The sequence below is a fragment of the Aulonocara stuartgranti genome (genome assembly GCF_965226115.1).
Source record: "Aulonocara stuartgranti genome assembly, chromosome: 10".
In the NCBI taxonomy this organism is placed as follows: domain Eukaryota; kingdom Metazoa; phylum Chordata; class Actinopteri; order Cichliformes; family Cichlidae; genus Aulonocara; species Aulonocara stuartgranti.
In genome coordinates this window covers 16,364,741-16,386,979 of record NC_138946.1, presented here as the reverse complement: position 1 = coordinate 16,386,979, position 22,239 = coordinate 16,364,741, and the positions used below count along the sequence as shown (strand labels likewise).

The 22,239-nt window shown below is 39.2% G+C and overlaps 1 protein-coding gene across 3 annotated transcripts in view; it reads right to left on the bottom strand.

Annotated features, from left to right (window-relative positions):
- Positions 1-6,932: 6,932 nt before the first annotated feature.
- rtn4rl1a (reticulon 4 receptor-like 1a) overlaps positions 6,933-22,239 on the bottom strand; it is a 118,174-nt gene continuing 102,867 nt past the window's right edge. Inside the window, exons 1-3 of one of the 3 annotated variants that reach the window (XM_082549785.1) lie at positions 16,884-17,491; positions 13,048-13,502; positions 6,934-11,232 (exon numbers count right to left, since the gene is read on the bottom strand). In XM_082549785.1, the coding sequence (XP_082405911.1) occupies positions 10,333-11,232; positions 13,048-13,502; positions 16,884-16,890 (1,362 nt within the window). In that variant the 5' untranslated portion in view covers positions 16,891-17,491 and the 3' untranslated portion in view covers positions 6,934-10,332. Of the gene's footprint in view, positions 11,233-13,047; positions 13,503-16,883; positions 17,492-22,239 lie in introns of those variants that run through there. The other 2 variants (XM_082549783.1, XM_082549784.1) reach the window with 2 other exon arrangements.

The window sequence follows — 22,239 nt, the reverse complement described above, 5'->3', positions numbered from 1 at the left end:
ACTCACCCCTTTGCTGAAATGAAAAATGATTGATAAACTTTAAAGGCTAGAAATTGGAACTGGTGTTGGAGATGACACAGATGCTCCCAAACTATATGGGAATACTATGTGTTTTTTCTATTCATGCAAATGATTTGAACAAAATGTGTTTCTCTGTCTTTGCTGTTTACTGTGTCATAATTAGATCTTAATGCTCATTGTGAGCATTATGTATGATTCTATGCCTAACATTACAGTATATCCGGGCATCTGGTTGTTATCCCTGTCTGATCAAATTATCAGAGTGACAGTGATAGTGTTCTCATATGAAGTGAAGGATACATTTATGTGCATCAAAGGTGGCTTAGACTGATGCTTTATTTCAGGTGACTTGCTGGGTTATGCCTTATCTGTATCAGTTCACTAAACATCAGTTCCCTGCACTGCTTGGAGTTTCCGTGTTGGTGGATAGACACATGTACATGGCTTGTGTTGGGCTCTGTATCTAATTTTGGAGGAAGTTTATCATTGCTGCTGAGACTGTGAGGTTACTGAAAAAGATAAAGTCTTGCAAAGTCTCAGCTCTGTAGATCTTCATGTGTATTGTACATTTGAAATGCCACAGCTTAAAAAGAAAAGGTCTTTTACTGATCAAAAGTAAGAAAGTATGTCTAAAATAGAATCTTTCGAAGTAAGTAAACTAACTGCAAGCATTTAGCTCGATACATGGGTGACCTTGAAAAACAAAATGATTGTGAAAACTCAAATTCTTAGTTCAGACTCATCAGTCGCATAGTTCACACGAATGGTTAGATTTACAGGTTCATAAATTGATAAGTAACAACTCTTAAAAGAATTCTGGTAACCACAAGCAGTTGAGATAGTCGAGCCTTTTACCTTCCAGCTTACCGAGAGAATATAAGAAATACTCTCGATGGTAAAATGTCCCCAAACTGCAAAAGCCAAGTGTGGTGGTTTGAAAGGGATGTGAGTTCAGAAGCCAGGACACTGTGATGAGATCAAAACCCAAGACAAGCCTTTATCGACGTAGGGGGTAATCCCGAGTGTCTGGGACTAAAAAAAGCCAAAAAAAGGCAAATAATTAATCATTTAGAAGGACTTGTGGCAAAGGAATTAATTTGGGACAGCATCTAGATGACAGGTAGAGGACTAAAAGTGACATGCTGTCTCCACCAGAAGTGGTTTCAAACCACCCAGTACAGCAGAGCCCTCAGAAATAATACATAGGACCACATTAGTAACGGAGGTCTTGGTGATGTTCCTAACTTTTTTTTTGTTGGGCTATGGGCCCTGACATACATTTACAACTATAAGTAAAATGGAGCCATATAGATTAGAATCAGAACCAGAATCAGAAAGGGTTTTATTGCCAAATGTTGAGCAGGTTTACAACATTAGGAAATTGTTGCAGTACTTAGTGCAAAACATACTGTAAGACAAAACTTAAATAAATATAAAAATAAGAATTAAAAGTGCTAAACAGATTAATATATAAATGTGTGCAGGTGATAATCAGTGCAAAAATGAAACAGTAATAAAGAGTCAACTTCCCACATTTGCAATAACTAAACGTCTTTAATAGCCACACAACATCTGGAGCAATAGAGGTTAAGAAGTGAAGAACCCAGTGATTCTGGAGAGGATGGACAGAAGTACCAATCACATCTCTGTGGAACTAAAAACAGGCCATTAAACCTACGCAGCTGTCTTTTAAGAACGATGTGATCTGAAAATTGCAAAACAAAAACTTTGAGAAGATTATGCAGTCACAGCGGCCAACTCTAGCTGTCCTAATGCATTGTGGGTGCACTACACAGCTTGTGCACCTTGATAAAAAACATTTCTCCTGCATTGCTTACTATGTTGTCTTAGCAATGCATTACGTACACTTTTGTAAATGTGTCCACATTTCTCAGTATGCAGTATATGCACAATTATACACACTGGTTCTTAACAAGGTTTAATGTACATTTTGTTCATCCAGGAATTTGTTGTGTAGCCTGTAAATATGCCAACTGCATAAATCTGTTAATTATGAGTGTCTCTACATTTTACATCTAAATTGCCCAGTTTCCCACTGTGTAATAATTTCTGTTTCGTGGACACCCACCTCTCCATTGCATTCAAGTTGGCTCCCATCCAGTCCTTATGCTCTGGCTGACCCTGTTTACATATGTTGAACACAAATATTTACCCAAACAATATAAGTGCCATAAATTGCCAGCTAAGGGATCCAAATGCAGGCTCTTGAGGCAAACTGGACGAACTGAAAATACACCTTTAATTCAACCAGTGGAAAAGCCAACACAAAAACCCAAATGACAGCACAAAACCATATCCAGGCAGGGAACACATAAGTAAGGGTAACAGACAGAAATTAAGACTGAGGGGAAGACAGCACTATTTATACACCAAAGGGTAATCAGGGAATTGGACCGAGGAGAGTAAGGAGACACAGGTAATGTAATCAAAGACAATGAGCTGGGAGGGGAAGTAAAATTAAACGCAAAACACAGGAGACAAATAACTACCAAAACAAAACAGGAAACGACAGTTAATAACTAAACGCGGAAGCACAGACACAGGAATAAACTTAACACAGGAGACCCTGAGGGAGCATTTTAGCTTTAATACAAACAAAACTGTAACTAATAGCAAAAGGTTCAAAATGCTAAAGAACACAGATGAGGATGAAAAAGTGTACACTGTAGCAAACAGAATCAAATAGAGAGCACCTGACAAACTAGCATTTAATGATCCAAACAACACAGGACTTTGACATTTGGACATTGAAAAAGACTGACATTCAGCCACATGTTTACTTAGAGTAGTGGCATTGCTGGAGGATGGCAATGCCAGTCTGTCACTTTGTCACTCAGCCAACTGCTTTGGTCCACACAGAAATATTTAAATAATTAGTGGAGCTTTCATGGTCGTTTTGAGTTTTGGGATCTTTGGAGTTTTTCTGATTTTGAATCTTTTGTTATTTTTGTTTTATAGTTCTGTTGTGTGTATTGGTTAGTTTTTAAATCTCTCCTATTTCTTGTTCATTATTTTTTCTTTGCCTCTGCGATCCTTAGGTTGATCTCCTCTTGTGTTCCTGTTCTGTTCGCTCGGCCTTTTCTTCTGGTTTTTACTTATGTGAAAATTTGTATGCTGTTAGTCTGTCTTATCTCACTTCCTGTTTTACTTTGGTAGTCTTTAGTTGCTTGTGTTTCATGGCTGCATTCCCACCTGTTTCAAATCTGCTTATTATCATGGGTTTGTATTTATTGTCTGTTTCCCTTTGGTCTCTGTCTTCATTCTGCCTTCCTCATAGTGTGTTTTTTTTCCTGGAAGATTCTTGTTGTGAAATATTAGGTCTTGTTTTGTTTTGTATTCAGTGAGTGTTCAACTATAAAGCTGCTTTTAAGTTTATTCTTTTTCTGCCAACACAACACAGCCTCTCCTTAACAAAAATAACCTTTTAATAATGAGAGATCATTGAAAAGAACTAAACATTAAACTATTTTTATGATTAGAGTCTGATTGGAGCCTATAATGTAGGAAAAATAGTGGTGGCGCAGAAGGAAGTGGAGATGATGTTTCACATGAATGAAAGTCTGAAAGGCAAAATGACAGAAGAGCAGTGCAATTTAAAGCCAGGAATGCAGGCAGATGAGTGAATATAGACCCTCCTAAACAAACATGCATAAGCTTTACTTAAAAAGCGCTCAAAAATGTAAGAATATCTGAGAACTTGTATTATGTTACATAATACAAGTTCTCAGATATTCTTTCACACTGTTGCACACTGAGATACCAATTGTGGCGAACTTTAAGTGACAGCATATTAGGATACCTACATACATACAATGTGCTGAAGTGGGTCTCACCAGGCTGTAGCTACAGGCTCTAGTTAAGGTATCCAAAACACATTTTGCCCAACTCTTGGATTGTTTTGCTCTCCACAGCATTTATTATTTATGCCCACAAATAGTTTCTAAGCTATACTCTTGTGCAGCCATGCTTTGACAGTGAAATTAATTTCTCAGATGGGAACTAGCATGGTGACAAAAACGCCTGCCTACTGTCACTTCCTTTCCGATGTGTTTCAATTAATTTCAACCTCAGTTTCCAGATTGCTTAGTGAAAAAAAAAAAAGAACAGTGCATTAAAAATGGAGATAACACTAATATTGTTTCTGCGAGTGCATATGCTGCCACGTTATGGCACAGATACAGATTTTACTTATTTATAACATAAATCCAGGATGATGAAACATTTAATAAAACTGCAGCAAGACTCTAAAATTTAGGAAATCACTCTGACATATGTTTGATTTATAACACATTTACAAGAGGTAATGAAAACTTCAGCTGCATTTTCAAATGTCATTTCTCACATTTCCTTGTTTAAGTCTCTGCTGCTAAAAGGCTGAAAACGCCTCAAACTGTGTGTGAGTCCTGCTGATTTTTCATATGCACATGAACTTTTATTGCCTTTTTATGAGGCTTGTCAAGTGGCAATAATATGTAGACGCACTTCATAAAGAAGCAACCCAGTACAGGAAGATTACACAGGCCACAGGCAAGTAAGTGCCATGCAAGTGTTAACTTCAAACTTGAAACTTTTGAAAAAGTTTCACATCTAGAAATGTACAGGCTCACAGTTTCCACTAGCTCAGTCACAGTTCAATACTTTGACCTTCTCTCTAATTAGAACCATATATTTGCCGATAATGAGAGTAATGTAGCCTGATGGTTATGGCCATGGAAAGATGGCTGGTGTTAAATGGTGCTTACAGCCAGCAACTGTAAGGCATGTGAGCTGGTGCACGAGAGATGCAATGCACTCGGATGGTGATGGGAATAAAAATCAAGTAAGATAGTGTGAATTATATTCTTGCAGTCTTACTGGTATAGATTGTATGCGAGACGAACATTTGCATCAGTGTGGTGCAGTTGTACACTTGCGTTTAGCCGAAGGTGTCTCTCATTTCTTCGTTTTTGACTCATTTCACAAAAATCCTCCTCTGTTCTTTCTAGAATAGCTTTATTTCTTTCGCTTTACTCTCCCTTGCTCTTTGCTGCTTTTCTTTTGCTGAGTCTCAACTCTTCGGGGATTCACACAGAGAAATCAATTTTGCCTGGCCTCTTTGCCGATGGAATATATATAAATATTCACATGCGGCTATTTTAGATCCTCAGCTTAGGGACTGAACTAGTGGATGAGCTGTTCTACTGTTTGATCATGAAGCTTGCATACATCTGTCTCTGAATGTTTTCTCTTTTCCCCCCCATGCATCCTTCTCTTCTTTAATTTCCTCCTTCCATTCCTCTGATTGACTTTAACGGCATCTGTTACGTCTGTTGATTGCTTTTTTTCTTCTCTCTCTTCTCCAAACTCTTCCTACACTTGAAGCGTGATAAATAATAGGAAGGATCCTATTATTTATCACGCTTCTCTTCCTCACTTTTACCTTTCTTGTTTTATTTTTCCATATGTACTTATTAAAATCTCTAATTTCTACCCAAAATTTCCTGTTTGTTCAGAGATTCCTAACTCTGACATTTGCCAACTTGGTCATTTTTATTAATTCATCATGTTCTTGTCTGTTATGTAGTGCTGAGAAATTATTTTGCATATATTTCACCATGACATATTTCAGATCATCAAACAAATTTTAATATTAGTCAAAGATAAGCTGAATAAATACAAAATGCAGTTTTTAATTCATTCAATTATTTCAGTCATTCAACGGAGAAAAAGACGTAATCTGAACCTGCCTGGACCTGTGTGAAAAAGTGATTTCCTTCCTAAATCTAATAACTGGCAGTAAGAACTACAATACCAGCATTTGCATTGACTGGGGAGGAGTCTTTCACATCACCGTGGAGGAATTTTGGCTCACTGTTCTTTGCAGAATTGTTTTGATTCAGCCACAGTGGAGGATTTTCACGTATGAATGGCCTGTTTAAGGTCGAGCCAAAACATCTCAGGTGAATTTCTTTTTTGAGGTATTCAGAGGTAGACTTGCTGGTGTTTCCCATCATTCCTTTGCTGAATAATCCGAGTGCCAGTCATCAAGAAATTTTTTATCTAATGTGAAAATGCCCCTCTCCCATGGATGCCATTTTTCCTCATTTCTGCTCATTCTCTTACTGTTGAATCATGAACTCTGACCTCAACTGATGCTCTTCTGGAATAGTTTTGGTTGACCGGCCTCTCCTGGGAAGGTTCACCACTGTCCCAAGTTTTCTCCATTTGTGGATAATTACTCTCACTGTGGTTCACCAGGCTGGGTTCACTCAAGGCTTTGTAACCCTTTCTAGACTAATGATGTTGTTTCTCAGCTGTTCTTGAGTTATTTTAGATCGTTTGGACGATTTGTTGAAGGATTTCTTAATTCAATAGGCTTTGTGGTAATCAGGTGTGAGTTGTGGGGGGTAACTTTTTAAAATTTACATCATTAGAAAAAACGCACTTTATATTTTCTCACCTTATCTTAGTCTAATGTCTTTTTTCATCATCTGAAATTAGTATTCAGTCTTCTTTCCTTCGCATCTTCCATACATCTCACCTCCTGCAGTTTCACTGGCCATTCTTTATTGTGCTCATAAACCTTTTACTTCAACTATCTTTATAATTAATACCCTTTGAACCATGTGACTTCAATTTTAGAAACAGATTCATATTTCATAAATCTCCCCGAACTCACTGATGCAGAACCTTTCTGCTTAATTTAAATGCTGGCTTCTAGTGGTTTGCATAGTGCCTCTACATGAATGAACACATGTAAGCTGCAACCCAGGCTTAATTTGGGACGCACACAGCGACCGACTGTACACCAGCAGCCGCTGATGCTGGAGCCACCTGTGTTATGCTGACTTCCTATCCCCTGGCCGCTGGTCTGTCTGGCGCTGATAACTACTTCATGGACATCCACCCTTCTGCCTTAAATCCTAGTGTCTAATTCACTCTCTCTCTCTCCCAATTGTCAGCTTTGTTTTACAAACAGAGCAGTGATATTGTCTCTCAGAGGCACACCTCTCTCTGCCCTAGCCGGCTGTCAGGCTAGATCTGAGCCAGTGTGCATACAAGGTACAGCGGTGAGCATGCATATTTAGTGCACAAACACGCACGTCTGCATCAATACAACAATTCACATGCGGACACACACATGAGCATGAACACGAACACATTTAAAGCAGGCACAGCACATGCCAACGCTCTAGACGACCTCGCCTTGACCCGACACAAGACAACTCACTGGCACCCTCGCAGCTAATAGAGCTCGACAGGTGAGTGTATTTGACAGTTTGTGCTTAGACTCACTCTGATACATATTTAATATGAGGCTGCAGCGTAGTGAGTGAAACTAGGACACGAAGCAGGCCAAAATATATCCTGGCTAAATGTGAGTGTTTCTCTCCGAGCAGTAGATGATGTGCATACTTATTCATTAGCTTTTTTTTTCTTTTTAAAAAAAAACTTTTTAACCATTTTCCTCTCCTTTCACTCGCTTATCATTCAGCCCCAGGGCTCATTTTAGACGTATGTCTATTAGCCACACACAGACAGATGCGCATATGTGCTGACAAAAGGGAGGCAAACAAACACAAGACCACCTCAGCCATTTGAGGACACTTTCTGTTTAATGTTATTTATAAACAGCTTTTGAGTCTGGCATTGTTTGATAACCACATACAAAACATTTGGGTTGCACAAAGGAAGAGAGTTTAGAGATAGAGCTGTGTGTGTGTGTGTGTGTGTGTTGGGAGTGGCAAGGAAAGGAGCAGAGAAGGAGGAGAAGGAAAAGAGAATAGACAGACAGACAAGGAGAGAGAAAGGATGCAAGTTTTGGAGGGGTGAGGAGAAGGGGAGGGGAGGGAGAAAAGGGGATGAATAGGAAAGCTGGAGGAGCGGTAAGGGGAGGGGTTGGGGGTGGAGCAGTGCAGTGTACCGTTTATCTTCAGTGAGTCAGCGAAAACAAAACAGGAAAGCAAAAAAAAAAAAAAGACTGAAAGGGAAAATGATATAATGATAAAAATCATATTAAAAAAATAATAATAAAAGTTCCAGCCTCAAGCTCCCTGTTTTTAGTCTCTCTCTTTTTTTTGAGGGAACTACTGAGACACATCAGAGAATCAGTTTATCCACTTTTTTTTCTCTTTTTTTTTAAATATATATATAAACGTCATCCTCACAGGAATAAACAGACACAATTTACATCACCTCTGGGTTAACAGCAGCACAAACAAGTTCACCAGTAGGGATTTCTAAATCCTACATGTCAGGAGAATGACTCAAGTGACAGGCTTCCCGACATCTAGATAGAGAGACATGAAAAGGCGGGGCTCAGTGGGAAACACACCCAAGCAGGGTACAAATGCGGGCCCTGCTCATGAATTCCCATCAAAACCAGGTATTTTAAGGATGCCAGCAAAACTAAACTCATTATTCTTTGTGCTTTTTGTTAGCGTGCCAATTATTTAGCTTGGTTTTTTTTTAAGCTTATAGTTCATCTTTTGCATAAAAGGGTATTTTTCTTTTTCAAAATAAGATTTATAACTTTGTAATTGTAAAAGAAACAAAGAGATCTTTAGCATTACTGGCTTGCCAAGGTACCCGGGTGGCCCATGAGTATCTGTACAGGTTTTGTCATTGAGCACTTTGGCTGAGTGACTGAGTCAAAGTCTCGGCATTATCTGTGGTGCTCTGTTTGTGATTCAAAAACCTTGGACTCATGGGGTGTTTATAGTGGGACAGGAAGGCTGTGAAGGTGATAGATTGGGCTATTTTGGGAGGGTTAGAGGGTGTGTGCTTGAACCGCTCAAAGGGCGCCATGTCACACAGTTCTTTCTGTGCTTTTTTTAATTTCTTGAAGAGTAGTCCCGAGCCAACAAAAGGCCAATGGGATTCTCTCTCCTCAAACGTAGCAGCATTAAAATCCAAGTCTCCAGTCAGGGCTTGCACATCGATGTCTGTTTCGGAGCACACTAAACAAAGAGAGAAAACCAGGAGTTTGTCAGTCGTCCGGTGATCATCACAGATTTTGAGCTACTTCTCTGCTCTCCTTTTGATGAACGATTGGATCTTGGCAGAAGATGTCGTGACTTGTGGTGATCATCATCTGATTGAAAGCTCCCGAAGAATATTTGGATTGGATCATCTCTCTTTAGAAGATGTATTTATAGCCTCTGTGGTATGAAAGAGGAAAGTGCATATCTGTTTCTTGGAATTGTGAGTCTGGCTCAGGCCTCAGCTTTTCCTTGACCTGCATAAGCTGAGCCTCTGTTTTGTAGCCACAGAGGTCAAAGGCTGAATGAAATTCCAAAGTTTTGCCCATATTGGAAACTGGCTCTCGATAGGCACTCTTGCTTTCTAACTTCATTCTACCCGCATGGCTTTAGCGTTTTTTAATTAAATTTTTTAGAGGACACACACACACACACACACACACATATACATACAAACATTAATACAAAAAAATCGTAATCTTTTTCAGTCACTCGTTCCCATTCATTTACACTGACTGTGACCAGCTGGCTCCTCGAACGATTGGTTAGTTCTGAATGGCTTTTTGAAGTTTCGATGTGAGGGCACAGACAGATTATAGTTTTCAACAGTTTGAAGACCTGAATGGCGAATAGTTGAGTGACAATTTCTGTGGTACTTTCAGAATTTAGACTAAAAAGTTAAAAGTTAAGCATACAGATTCACATTAAACTTGTCCTGATACGTGAAAGAAAACCACTTTATTTGCAGGTATATAATGGTTATAGCTATTACTGCTAAAACGTTTCACAATGACTCATTTTCCTGCCACTTGTGTCAGCGGTATTTTCTTTCTTGATCTTAAGGTGTTGCTGAGTGAGTACGTGACAGCTACAAATGAGTATGTCTTCCTCTCGGCTTGACTGACAGATGGAGGTTGCGGTTGAGAGCGCTATCGTGTCACGGGGGCTAAACGCAGAGACCGAGCCATGAACTGTTTTGTTACTTACTGTGTGTTCCTGTTGCTGAATTATTGGCTTGTTATTTTATGTGGCTGTACATAAATTCAGTGAAGCAGTTGATGCCAGAGACACAAAAGTTTTCCTGTTGTTTCCCTTGGTGACATCATCAAAGCAAGTGGGCAAAATAGTTTTCCCTGACTAACATGTATTGATTATGACTCAGAATGACCCCTGCATTAATACCACAGGGATTTTCAGTGATGTCCTTTGTACACAGTCATTTACACACACATTTATGTGCACATGCCTCATTTAAAGAGCCAGAACAAGGTGGTTCAGGAGAATGAATCATATGGTTGCATCACCAGCACAACAGTGTCCGTTTCCTGTCTCAACGTAGGATCACAAAGTAGAGTGACAGCAGCAGAGCTGATGACAAACACGAAACTAAACCTGCATGATGTGACCCTGCTTTGTTATTAGCTCTCTGGACCCCAATTGGTGGGCCAACGGAAGTTCTGGGGATGCACTTGTTCTTCCTCCTTGTTGTGGCAGACAGGTCATATTTATCACCATCTGGAGTGTAGTCTTTTTCACCCCCCTCCTGAAGTACCTGCACCTCATTGAGCCCCCCTTTTGCCTTGCGGCCACGGCGAGTACAGTTTCGGCGGCCTCCTTTAGGTGGCCGTGGTAGGGGTGAGGGTGAAGGCAAGCTGTACTGGTCCCCGTGGGGCAAGTATGGCCGCTGATGGTGGTTGTGATGGTTTCTGTGACGATTCAGGTGGTTTAAAGACTCCCCGTGCTCAATCTCTCTGCCTGGGGCGCCATGCGCATGACTCTCGCCTGATATGCAACTGGGCAGCTCCTCTTTCTTGAGCGTTTTCAGGTCCCTCCCTGTCAGCTCAGGCGGCGAAACACACATCAGAGAGGAGGTGGAGCCTCTGAACCTCCGCAGCCAATCCCAAAGCGACAGGGCCTTGCAGTCACACTCCCAGGGGTTGTCGTTGAGTCGCAGGTACTCCAGGGCTGGTAGAAGAGTCAGGGTGGCTCCAGACAGCTCAGTGAGGGAGTTATTAAACAGGTACAAAGTAGTGAGACGCCGAAGGTCATGGAAGGCCTGACGATCAACCCACTGGATTCGATTCTGGTGGAGAAGGAGCCGGTCTAAGACTCCTAGACCTCGAAAAGTGTTCTGGCGAAGACTCCATAGACGATTGCCATGTAGGAAGAGATGACTGAGGTTCAGAAGGTCGATGAACAAATCATCCTCTAGGAATTCTAACTGGTTATCCTGCCAGGATGTAGGAATAAAAAGGAAAGATAAAAAGAGAAGCTTAAAATGGGTTGCAAGACATCAAGCATAGTTTTTATTACCTGAGTATGAGTAATCCATTGCATTTGCATTTTTCTGTTTGTTTTAGAATCATACAAGATACAGATAATATGTTAATCCTTAAATAAACTATACATGTGTGTTTGGTGTGTGTGTGTGTGTGTGTGTTATAGAGAACACATGCATAAACTAACTGAACTGGCTAAATAAAGTGGATTAAAGAGCTCAAAAGTGGACCCTTTGAATTAAAAACTATGTTTTGAGTTTTGACTAAGTTTGGAGATTACTATATCAAATAAATAATAAGGGGTAATCTACTCTCATTCTACCAACTGATTTCTCTCTATTTTTTTCCCTTTGGGGTTTCTTTGAAAAAACAAACAAACAAACATTTGACGTAAAAGTGCTTCCAAACTTGTGAGTCTGTAGCTGTTGCCTCAGTTACTAAGTAGGTTTGAAACAATGAAAACATCATTTACTCATAATGAACCTTTGGACAGTTTTGAACTCACTCATGGTTCTGTACATTTTCAGTTCAGTGAAAAAAGAAAAGAAAAACTTTTTCATTTATTAAAATAATAACTGAATAAATACCCAATTAGCCATAATTCAAATTGCAACAGTTACAGCGCTTAAAAGCTACAAACAGTAAGTACTGTAAGAAAGTAAGAAAAAAGGCTATGAGCTGTTAACTCTCAATATAACAAAAACATAAATCAAATAAAACATATCCATTAAGGAGAAAAACACACACAGTCAGCTGTCACACAGTCAGCTGTGTAATTTCAGCTTCAAAAAAATTGCCCATAGTAACAATGAATTTCTCTCTGTTAACATTGAGAATGCAGCTCATGATCTGATGAGGCTTTTATCATGAATTTATTCCCTTTGTGAAAGTAAAGCGTGTTGTAGGAACACTTTTAGTGCCAATAAACTGTCCTTTCGAAAATATGATTTGAAAACAGAACTTTCTAACCCCTTCATATAATGTTATGAATTCCACTTTTATTTGGCCCAATATAGTATATAAGTTTTCTCCAGAGCAGTGTAAAAATCTAAACAGACTCTTTATTTGAACACTAATAGGTAAAAAACTGTTTCTTTCATGTCTAAACCTGTTAGACTGCTATAGCTCACTGACAACATCTAGCAAGCAAGTCAAAACTACTAGACATCTGACATTTGCACTTAACAGACCCAAAGATATTTGATAAATGGGCTGGCACTTACATAGCGCTTTTGTACTCAATTCAAGCACTCAAAGAACTTTCTTACTACAAGCTTCATTCAATCATCCACACGACACTGAAGTCCTCTTTTATTTTTCTATCCAAACCACTTTTAACCTTTACTGTTCACATACTCACACTCTGCATCGCGGGCCACTGAGGGTTCAACATCTTGCTCAAAGATACTTTGCAGTAAATGCACCACTATCATTCACTGCCAATCTTAGCAATTTTTCCATCGTGATATAAATAGATCATCCTTCTGTCTTCATAAACATACTGTGTAATTAATGAAATCATATATTCAGGCATGGATTCGGATTACATAGTTCTCTTGCAGGGGTTAGCCACAGAAGTTGTACTATAGGAGTATTGTTGTTTCAGGAAAGCTCGTGGTATTTTCATTACACTCAGTTATTTGATCAGGGACCAATTCATGGGGCGTAAGTGCTGAACCAACTTGATTGACAGATTACACCATAATGCGATTGTGGTGGCAGATGCAGTACACAATAGAGATAAAAGGCAGCTGTTATCCGTGTACCTGTAGATAGAGATACTGGAGATTATGTAAGCCTGAAAAGATCCCGGGAGGGAGGGTGATCAGGCCACAGTGGTATAGATGAAGGGCATGTAGCCGACCAAGGCCCAGGAAGGTGTCCGAGGCAATGGCCTTCAGGTGCCGGTTGTCCCCAAGATCAAGCTCCTCTAGGCGGTCAAAGCCATGGAAGGTGGATGGTTGTATATAGGAGATGTTGTTGGAGTAAAGCCACAGCATAGTGGTAGTGGGCGAGAAATGCCCTCGAAGTAGCCGTTGGATCTTGTTGTTTTGCAAGAAAACGCGCTCGCTCTGAGCGGGGATGCCCTCAGGCACAGCATGGAAGTTGTGGGCCTGGCAGGAGACAGTGCTAGGTGAAGTGTAGCAGATACAGTGGCGAGGGCAGGGTGAAGAGAGATCCAGGCCCCACAACACCAACAGTAGCTCCACCCCACCGTAACCTGAGAGGGGAGGAGGAGAGGAGGATGGGGATGAAAAAAAGAGAAGGATGGAAAGAGAGAGAGAGAGAAGCTTTATTAATTTAATTCATACGGCAGAGATTCTGTTATCAGACGCATCTTGAATGAAACACTCATTGCTCTCAGTTTACAAGGGCAACAATAGGCATGGTTCAGTGCAGACGAATTACAACGCTGACACAAATCTCTCTCTGTCTCGCACACACACACACACACACACACACACACACACACACACACACACACACACACACTTGTGTATGGTTGTGTGAGCTCATTCTTCCTACATATTTTTCAACTGTTTGCTCTCAAACCTTTTCTACACCCACTGCTACCTTCACAATAAACACAATAAACTAGTTCAAACCCCCAATTTTAAAGTCATGGGATCATTTTCTACCAAAGCCTCAGAAAGGCTCTGTATACAATGTGCAAAACATGGAAAAATACTGCTCAGGTGTGCAAGCATTCTGTTAAGAGGGGAGAGCGTGTGGTGTTTTTTTTATCATGCGCTAGTATTGCTGTCAGTGAGGTAAATACATATATATTTTTCTCTTCCTTCCACTAATCTTGACAATATGGCGCACACACACACACACACACACACACACACACAGCATCCCATCATGCAGTGTTATATCCTTTGGTTATCTTCTAAAGGCGACACAAAATCGATGTTTCTGCTGCTTACAAGTGAACACACACCACACCTGTAATACGTTCCCACAATAAAGGAAACCAAGAAAGGAGGATATTGGGAGAGGGAGGAGGTGGAGGATGAATAGGGGAATCATCTGCAGTGTGGCTGTGAAGTGGATATTACTTTTTGTTTTCAGATTCCCTTCATCTCACTCACATTTATTTGACTTTTTCCCCTGCTCTGGATCATTCTAGTGTTTGATGTGTTTGTAAGGCTGGGGAGACAAAAATGAAGTCAAGCAGAAAGAGATGAGGGTGCAGATCTCGGGAATAACTGCTAAATGAAGAGAACGATGACCTGTGTGTAACTTTTGGTGTGTCGGTGTATATGTCTGCCTTTCATTGTCAATTTTATTTATATAGCATAACTTTAGAACCACAGTCTGTTTAAGGCACTTCAGATTGAAGACCCTACAATATTATAATTATTATTCATTTAAATTTGATTTAGACAAGTCATATACAATACAGACAAAGATGACACAAGCAAGTAAGATTCCTTTTATTTGAAATGAAATGTGTGTGTGTGCATAACTTGTGCTTTTGCACCAGCTTAAGTCTCAGATTGTATGATTAGAAGGGAGAGCTAAGACGGGTATTGAAATTAAACCAATAAAGAAAGAAAGAAAGAAAGAAAAATAAAGAATAAATAGATTAAGTAGTTAAATGAATGGTTCCTATAATATTAGAAAGAAACTCCAACAGTCACATGACCCCTTAATAGAAAGCATGTGGTGACAATGGGAAGTAAGCACACTTTTTTTAACAAGAAGAAACCTCAGACAGGAAAGGGCTCAATCTACTCGGTTTTGTTTTTTTCCGATTACAATTGAGTATCATCTAATTTGCATGTGGTTGTTATAACAACGTGGCCAAAAGTACGGTGACGTCATTTGTATGCAACACAAAGACAACACATCAACGTCGAGGTGACGGTATACCTGCTATAGTGAGTTTAATTTCTTGCGGTTCTGAGTTTTTGAAATCTGTTTTTACTCCATGTCTTTCTAACTGATGGTTTGCAATACTGTGCTCTCTTTGTTTTGTTATTTATTACATTTCGGTTCATAACTTGTATATTATTTCTAGTATTAGTTGTACAAATTGTAATAATCATCTTCCCTGTGTTTCTGCCTCATCTCTTCTTTTTCCAAATTTAGGCCTGTTTGTGTTTCCTTGTCTCGTGCATCTTGTTAAGTTTTTGTATATGTGACAATAAAAACAATAAAAAACCAATGAACAATATTTAACAATATAGAGGGGGAGCAAATTAAGAATGGAATAGAAAGAAAATAACACAAAGACAATCACGCCAAAATAGAAACATGTTTTTGTGTTAGCAGGCCCATGACCAGGGTTTAGAGATTAATGAGGTCCTGTCCTGTTTCTTATAAAGCACCTTTTTACTCTACCTGAGCACTCAAAGCAATTTATGCAGTATGCCACATTCACCCATTCACTTATCCCATTTGTTTTTATACTTAGGTGCTTTCTATCAGTCACACACATTCACTCTCCAATGAATGCATCAAAAGGCAATTTAGGGTTAGTATCTTGCCCAGGAAAATTTGGGATGCAGATTGGAGCAACCAGGGAATGAATCACCAACCACCGACACTACCTCTGAAGCTACATTTAAACCACACAAGTCATGCTTCCACCTAAACCCCCTAAATACAACCCAATGACAGGGAAATTAGAATTCCTGTCTTTTCAAAGTAAAAGCCATCTAGAGTGTCACTCATTGATTCGTGCCAATTTTTATTGTCTTATTTTGAAAAAAGTTTCAGGTTCAGTACTCAGTGATCTAATAGCTATTAACTGGCATGTGTGAGTGATATGGACAGATGTGATGGACAGATGTCATCCTGACCAGGACATCGCTGCTCTGTAAAGAACAACATGTTCTAAAATGTAAGCAGAGGATAGCAGAGTTTTATCCACACACTGCACGATTCTGTATTACTCTAAGCGGGACTGCAGCATTCTGTCCTGCTGTAACATAATGTGTGTTTGTCAGTATATCTAAATTCCTTGTAATAGTTCGTAAAGCTCTCAGTGGTTTTTACTTCCTAATTACATCTCTTACTTGCTCACTGTCTGTAACCCAGTGAATGCTCTGAGGTCATCAGATGCAAACAGCAGTTGCCTCGAAGCCCTTAATGTTTTAAGGTAAAGACCCTATAATAAAACAAAGAAAACAGAGAAAACCCCCAAAATCACATGAATCCCTTTGAGTAAAAGCTTTGGCGACAGTGGAAAGGAAAATATTCCTTTTAACAGGAAGAAACCTCCAGCAGAACCAGGCTCAGGGAGGGGTGGCTATGTGCTACAAGCTACCCTGTTGATTTTTAACTCATTTTCATTAATATACATTATAGTTAACAAAAGTATTTAGGATTAAGTTTAGAGGTTTTATTAATTTAACAAATTATTTAGATAATTTCAGTTCATATCTTAAAGGTAAATTACGCGGAACCTACAAATACGCTAATAAACAAAGACTACAACAAACAACACAATCTAAAAGATTGAACCAGCCACTACCTGCATTTTAAAACTGACCTCACAGCTGGCAACAACTAAATAAGAAACACATTTTAATACAATTCTGTAAAACTAGAAAAGTTAAAGGTTATCTTGCAGCGTCTCTCTGTCATTTACCATTCATACGTTTCCAGCTCAGTCTGCAGCTCTTTACATCTTCAGCTCTTGTCTTATGGTCTGAAACTCATATCATTCTGCTGCTCTGCTCCGGGTTTCACTCGTTATTTGTTCGGATAAATTCTCCACACTGGACTCTCTACTCAGTTCAGATATTGCTCCCTTGCTTTTTTGCACAGGTATGGAGTAGTGTCTGGGTTCCACTCTGCCACAACTTTATAGTCCAACTGCGATGCTACAGTATGTTAATGCTAACAGATGGCTAATGTGGCTATTTTATGGCTGTATTTTATCTATTTGTGAAGTTTTTTTTGCCCTGTTTTTGGTAACACTTTATAACATGACCTGCGAATGAGGGGCAAACACCCTGTACTTACATGCATTCTGCGGGCAACTAGTCAGGTTTTTGCAGGAAACAATCAAAATAATTTCACTGTTAGACCGCAAGTACCCTGTAATTACATGTAATTTCATGTAACAAGTTTTGTACTAGGGTTGGGTGATATGTAAAAAATTATTTTTTTCCGATTGCCTGCATCTATTAGCTCCATCGTTATTAGCAAACTTACTCATGGGCAAATAAATAAATGAATCGGCCTTGTAAAACGATCGCCGATAGGGGATAGTCGATATAGCCGTCCAATCGCCGAACCCTGCTTTGTACAGGAAACAATGAAATACTAACATAGAATTTAATTAAGTAATTTTAAGGGGTTATTTCATGGTAAATTTTAAGTGTACTTAAGGGTGTACAGTATACTTGATTCATTGTTTCTTGCAAAAACCACACGTGCTGCCTGCAAATTGCACGTAAGTACAGGGTACTTGCACCTTAGTCACTCCATAACACTACACGCACCCCAGAAAGTATACTTATAGTGTACTAGTTTCATTGTTTCCTGCAAAAACCTGACTTGTTGCCCGCAAATTGCATCCAAATACAGGGTACTTGTAGTGTACTTGTTACATGAAATTACACGTAATTACAGGGTACTTGCGGTCTAACAGTGTAATTATTTCAGTGTTCCATGCAAAAAGTATTTTAGTCTTACTTATGGTATTTTTGTGTTTTAATCTTTTATGTTAAGCAAATTTGAGATTGCACATGACAAAATCCTGGATTTCTGGATTGATTACTTATAAAAGTATTCAGATATTTCACACAATCTGGTTAAACCAATTGTATACAGACACGCACACTTTTAATGTCTTTATTGCACACACTAAGTAAAAAGTTGCGTTTCCCACCAACCAAGAAAGTGCAGACTATGCCGGTCAAGACTTTTTATGCCTTTATTTATAGGGAAGGAAATCTCTACAACCCACACATCCAATCTCATCTCCCCAGGAACACAGTGGTTCATTTATTTTTTTCCTGCCTTAACTGTGATCGATTGCTTAGTGTGTTCACAAAAAAAGGCATGGAAAGCACAGCAGCTTGTTTCCTTTAAGTTTAATCAGCTTGTTTTTTAGATAGAGATCACATTAGTTCACTTTTATAAAAACCTGAAACTCCAAGGCTTCACAAACTTTTGCTTGCAGAAGTATGTGACATTTCTTCTGAAGGATATACTGAGAGCACTGTCTGCTCTGTTGGACAAGTCTGACCTTTTTGTCAAAAAAAAAATGTTGGCACACAGCCTCCGTTATCACAGCAGCCCATCTTCTGTCTTCTCTCATAACAACAACAAATCAATGCTGTGTACTTTAAAATTGTATGATATAATGAATATTAATAAATATGGATGGTTAAGCAATAACTACTTAATTATTTGTGGATTTGTCCATGTTTTTACTATTTATCTGGAAATAAAAATACATAATTTATTAAGAATTGAAAGAAAATTATTATGCGTGGTTTGAAAAGTTAAACATGCTTAACTTTTCAAACCACGCATCATTAGATGCGTGGCAACCTTTAGCAGAAATTAAAGTAGCACCCCCCACCCCAACCCCAGGTAGTGAGTCCACCTGTATGTGCTGGTTCGTGCATGTGACTGTTGGCTCTCTCCGAGAAGGAAGGAAAGTAAGAATGAAAGGAAAACATTTTTAGAGTATTTCATTCATGTTATTTTATGTATGTTTATGTTATTTTATTGTTTATTTTATTCCAGCTCAGTGTGAAATTTTTTATTGCTGTTTTGCTGCTCTGCATCGTGACTGACCACGTTCAACACACGAGAGGGGAGCGCAGAGCAGAGGAAGACACACGGAGAAAGAGAATCTGACAAAAAGCAACAAAACAGCAGTAGAGATCTTTATCACAGCGGTGGCCCCGACACAAGTTGCCTTAAAGTGCAGCACAGCCATTCAGTGCAATCCAAGAGTTTGGATTTTCTCACTGCAGAATAAAAGGGAAATGTTTCAATTTGTTTCAGTTTGAGATGGTCTCTGGTCTCGTGCAACATCAGGTAGACCTCAATGTCATTTAACAGTTTTATGTTTATGTTTTATAAATTTTCATATTGAGAATCATAACTAACTTACTAGCAGTTTTTCTTGTCAGTCACTGTCAGTCAAGTATCTATACAACTAATGAATCACAGCACAAGCAAAACTTCTCTTCTTCTGTGATCGCTATATAGCCATATAGCATTGTTCCCAAACTTAAATCAATATCCAACTTACATGGCATTTTTTTTAAAACACTGGCAGTGGAAATGTGCTAAAGTGAGATGAAGCAGATATGAAAGGGGTTTTTTGCCACTGAGGTAAGGTATAATAGTAATGCAGTAAAAGAAGCAACTCATTTTAAAATGTGTTGTTATACAGCAAATAAGTAAGCCATCGTAAACTAGCCGTTGCTGTTCGTTACTGTGTTGCGGTGCTTTCTGCAGTACCAACAAATAAGATCATAGCTTGGTTTGTGAGCTGTACTAATGTATCTAAATTTGAATATATACATTGCACTGACAGACCCACTCTAGGGTTGAATAATAAATATAAAAACTGATCAATTTTACATTAAATATTAATGTTAGAGTTCCCTTCACATGTGCAGCCCCCAGCTTCCCTAGTTGTCCTTCTCTGTCTCGTTTTCCCTGTCCTCTTTTCCTTTTCTTTTTTTATCTGTTCCACACATTTTCGTCCCCCCAGTCTGTGTATAGGCTTGACTGGTCATTCGTTATTGCTATAAACGGTAACACATATAGTGGATATTCAGTGTTGCGGGGTATAGAAATGATTTTATCTTAACTTTTCTCTACTCCTTTGCTTTATTGGTCCATCTATGTTGCCCGTTTTCTTCATGCTTTTCTGCCTTCTTTCTACCGAACATTTACACATGCCTTCCTCCCCAGCTTATCTTCATGTGCTGCTCTGCCCCACCTGCTGTTTCTGTTAATTTGTGTGCGTGAGCATGGGAAATAAATACTGTGCATGTACGTCTTTCTGCGTTTGCGTCCTTGTCTCTTTGTGGTTCTTACTGAACAGCATTGCTTGACGGGACTTGACTGAACTCTATTGTCTTTGCTTGAATAGAAGCTCATCTTAATCTTTTGCCTCGAGATGCTTTCAGCTGATGAATTTGTTGTTAAAGCTGACATGGCAGTGACATTCAGCTCCTAATTGCATACACTGTTCCAAAAAATAGTAATGTCAAATTATTTTACTGTGTATTTTACAGTTGCGTACTGTTTTTCTAGAATATCATTACATTTACATGTGTAGACTGTGATCTGACACGTCAAATGTAAAATAACATAACATCACTGTAAATGTAATAAAACACAATTTACTTGTTTGTTAAATATATTTTGTTGTACATATGTAAATTTAGATCGTAAAAATACGTCCAGAAATGTCTCCCATCATGCCTTGGGACATGTGCTGCTGTTTAGATGTTCTTGTTTTATTGTTTATGGTTACGTTACTTTAAACTGTTATCTTGAATGTTGTGTTTACGCCGTGGTGCAGCATCACTGACAGTTGTTGTTTCGTAGAGAGAGTGCTGTACCATGAGTGACTTCTGTTGTGCTGTTGTTGAACCTTGAGGAACATAGTAGCACTGGCAAGTGTTTTAATGAAGAGCTCCCCCTACCAGCTTGGAGTTAAATAACAAGCTCAATCTCTCTCTGTGAGCTTTCTTGTTAAGATTTCTCTGCATACCACAGTGTAAAGCATTGCATGGACACGCTGTGCTAATTAAATATTTTGAAAAAGAAATGTAGAGGTAGGACTTGCAATAACTATAAATAACATGATGCTAAGCTTTGGCCAATGAATGTGAGCTAACAACAACAAGGTCGCGGGTATGGCTGTGACCGTAGGAAAAACCCCTAATATGAAGGTATTTTACTGTGAATTTGACAGTAATGTTCTGTTCTTGTAGAATATCATTAAAGTTACATAAATAGACTTTGACTTCACATTTTGAATGTAAATTAACGTTAAATCACTGTAATGTAATACAACATAATTGTCATGATTATTAAATGTATCTGTCTGTACATATGCATATTTAGATTGTTAAAATACATTCACAAATGTATCATGATCTCACAAATATCTGTCCGTTATTTGAAAGATTGAACTGTTGAATTCAAATGTAATGCTATGGAAAAGCATATAACATGATCCCTATAAGCTTGTGTTACATCACATAAGTATTATTATCGTTGCTAGTTAGGTCGTTTGTGGCTCAAGAGTTGTCAGTTCGCCTTGTGATCCGAAGAGTGCCGGTTCGCGCCCCGGCTCGGACACTCTCCGTCGTTGTGTCCGTGGTCAAGACTCTTTACCTACCGCCTACTGTATTTTCACGACCATAAGGCGCACTTAAAAGCCTTAGATTTTCTTCAAAAAGTGCGGCGCGCCCTATAGCGCGGTGCGCCCTATGTGTTGTAAGGAGGACGTAGTAGAGAACACCATGAGAACGTTAAAGGGTGAAGTGTGGGCGTTGATCGTATATACCGGGACAATCGCACATACCTGTATAAAAGAACAGGTATGTGCATTATGCAAGACATCGTTGTTTTAACAACCCTGAAAATGGCAAAGAGACACGCTTACGAAGCACAGTTTAAACTGAAGGCCATCAGCTACGCGGAGGAACATGGAAATCGAGCAGCGGCGAGAGAATTTAAGATTAACGAATCGATGGTTCGCAAATGGAGGAAGCTAGAAAACAAGCTCCGGCAGGTCAAGAAAACGCAGCTGAGTTTCCGCGGACATAAGGCGAGGTGGCCCGAGTTGGAGGAAAGACTCGAGCGGTGGATCATCGAGCAAAGAGCGAGCGGGAGAAGCGTTTCGACGGTCACCATTCGGCTAAAAGCAGTTTCACTTTCACTTTTTATGACACGGTGCCATTTTTCCATCCGGACCAGGACTACGGTAGCGCAGCAACTTCCAGCGGATTATA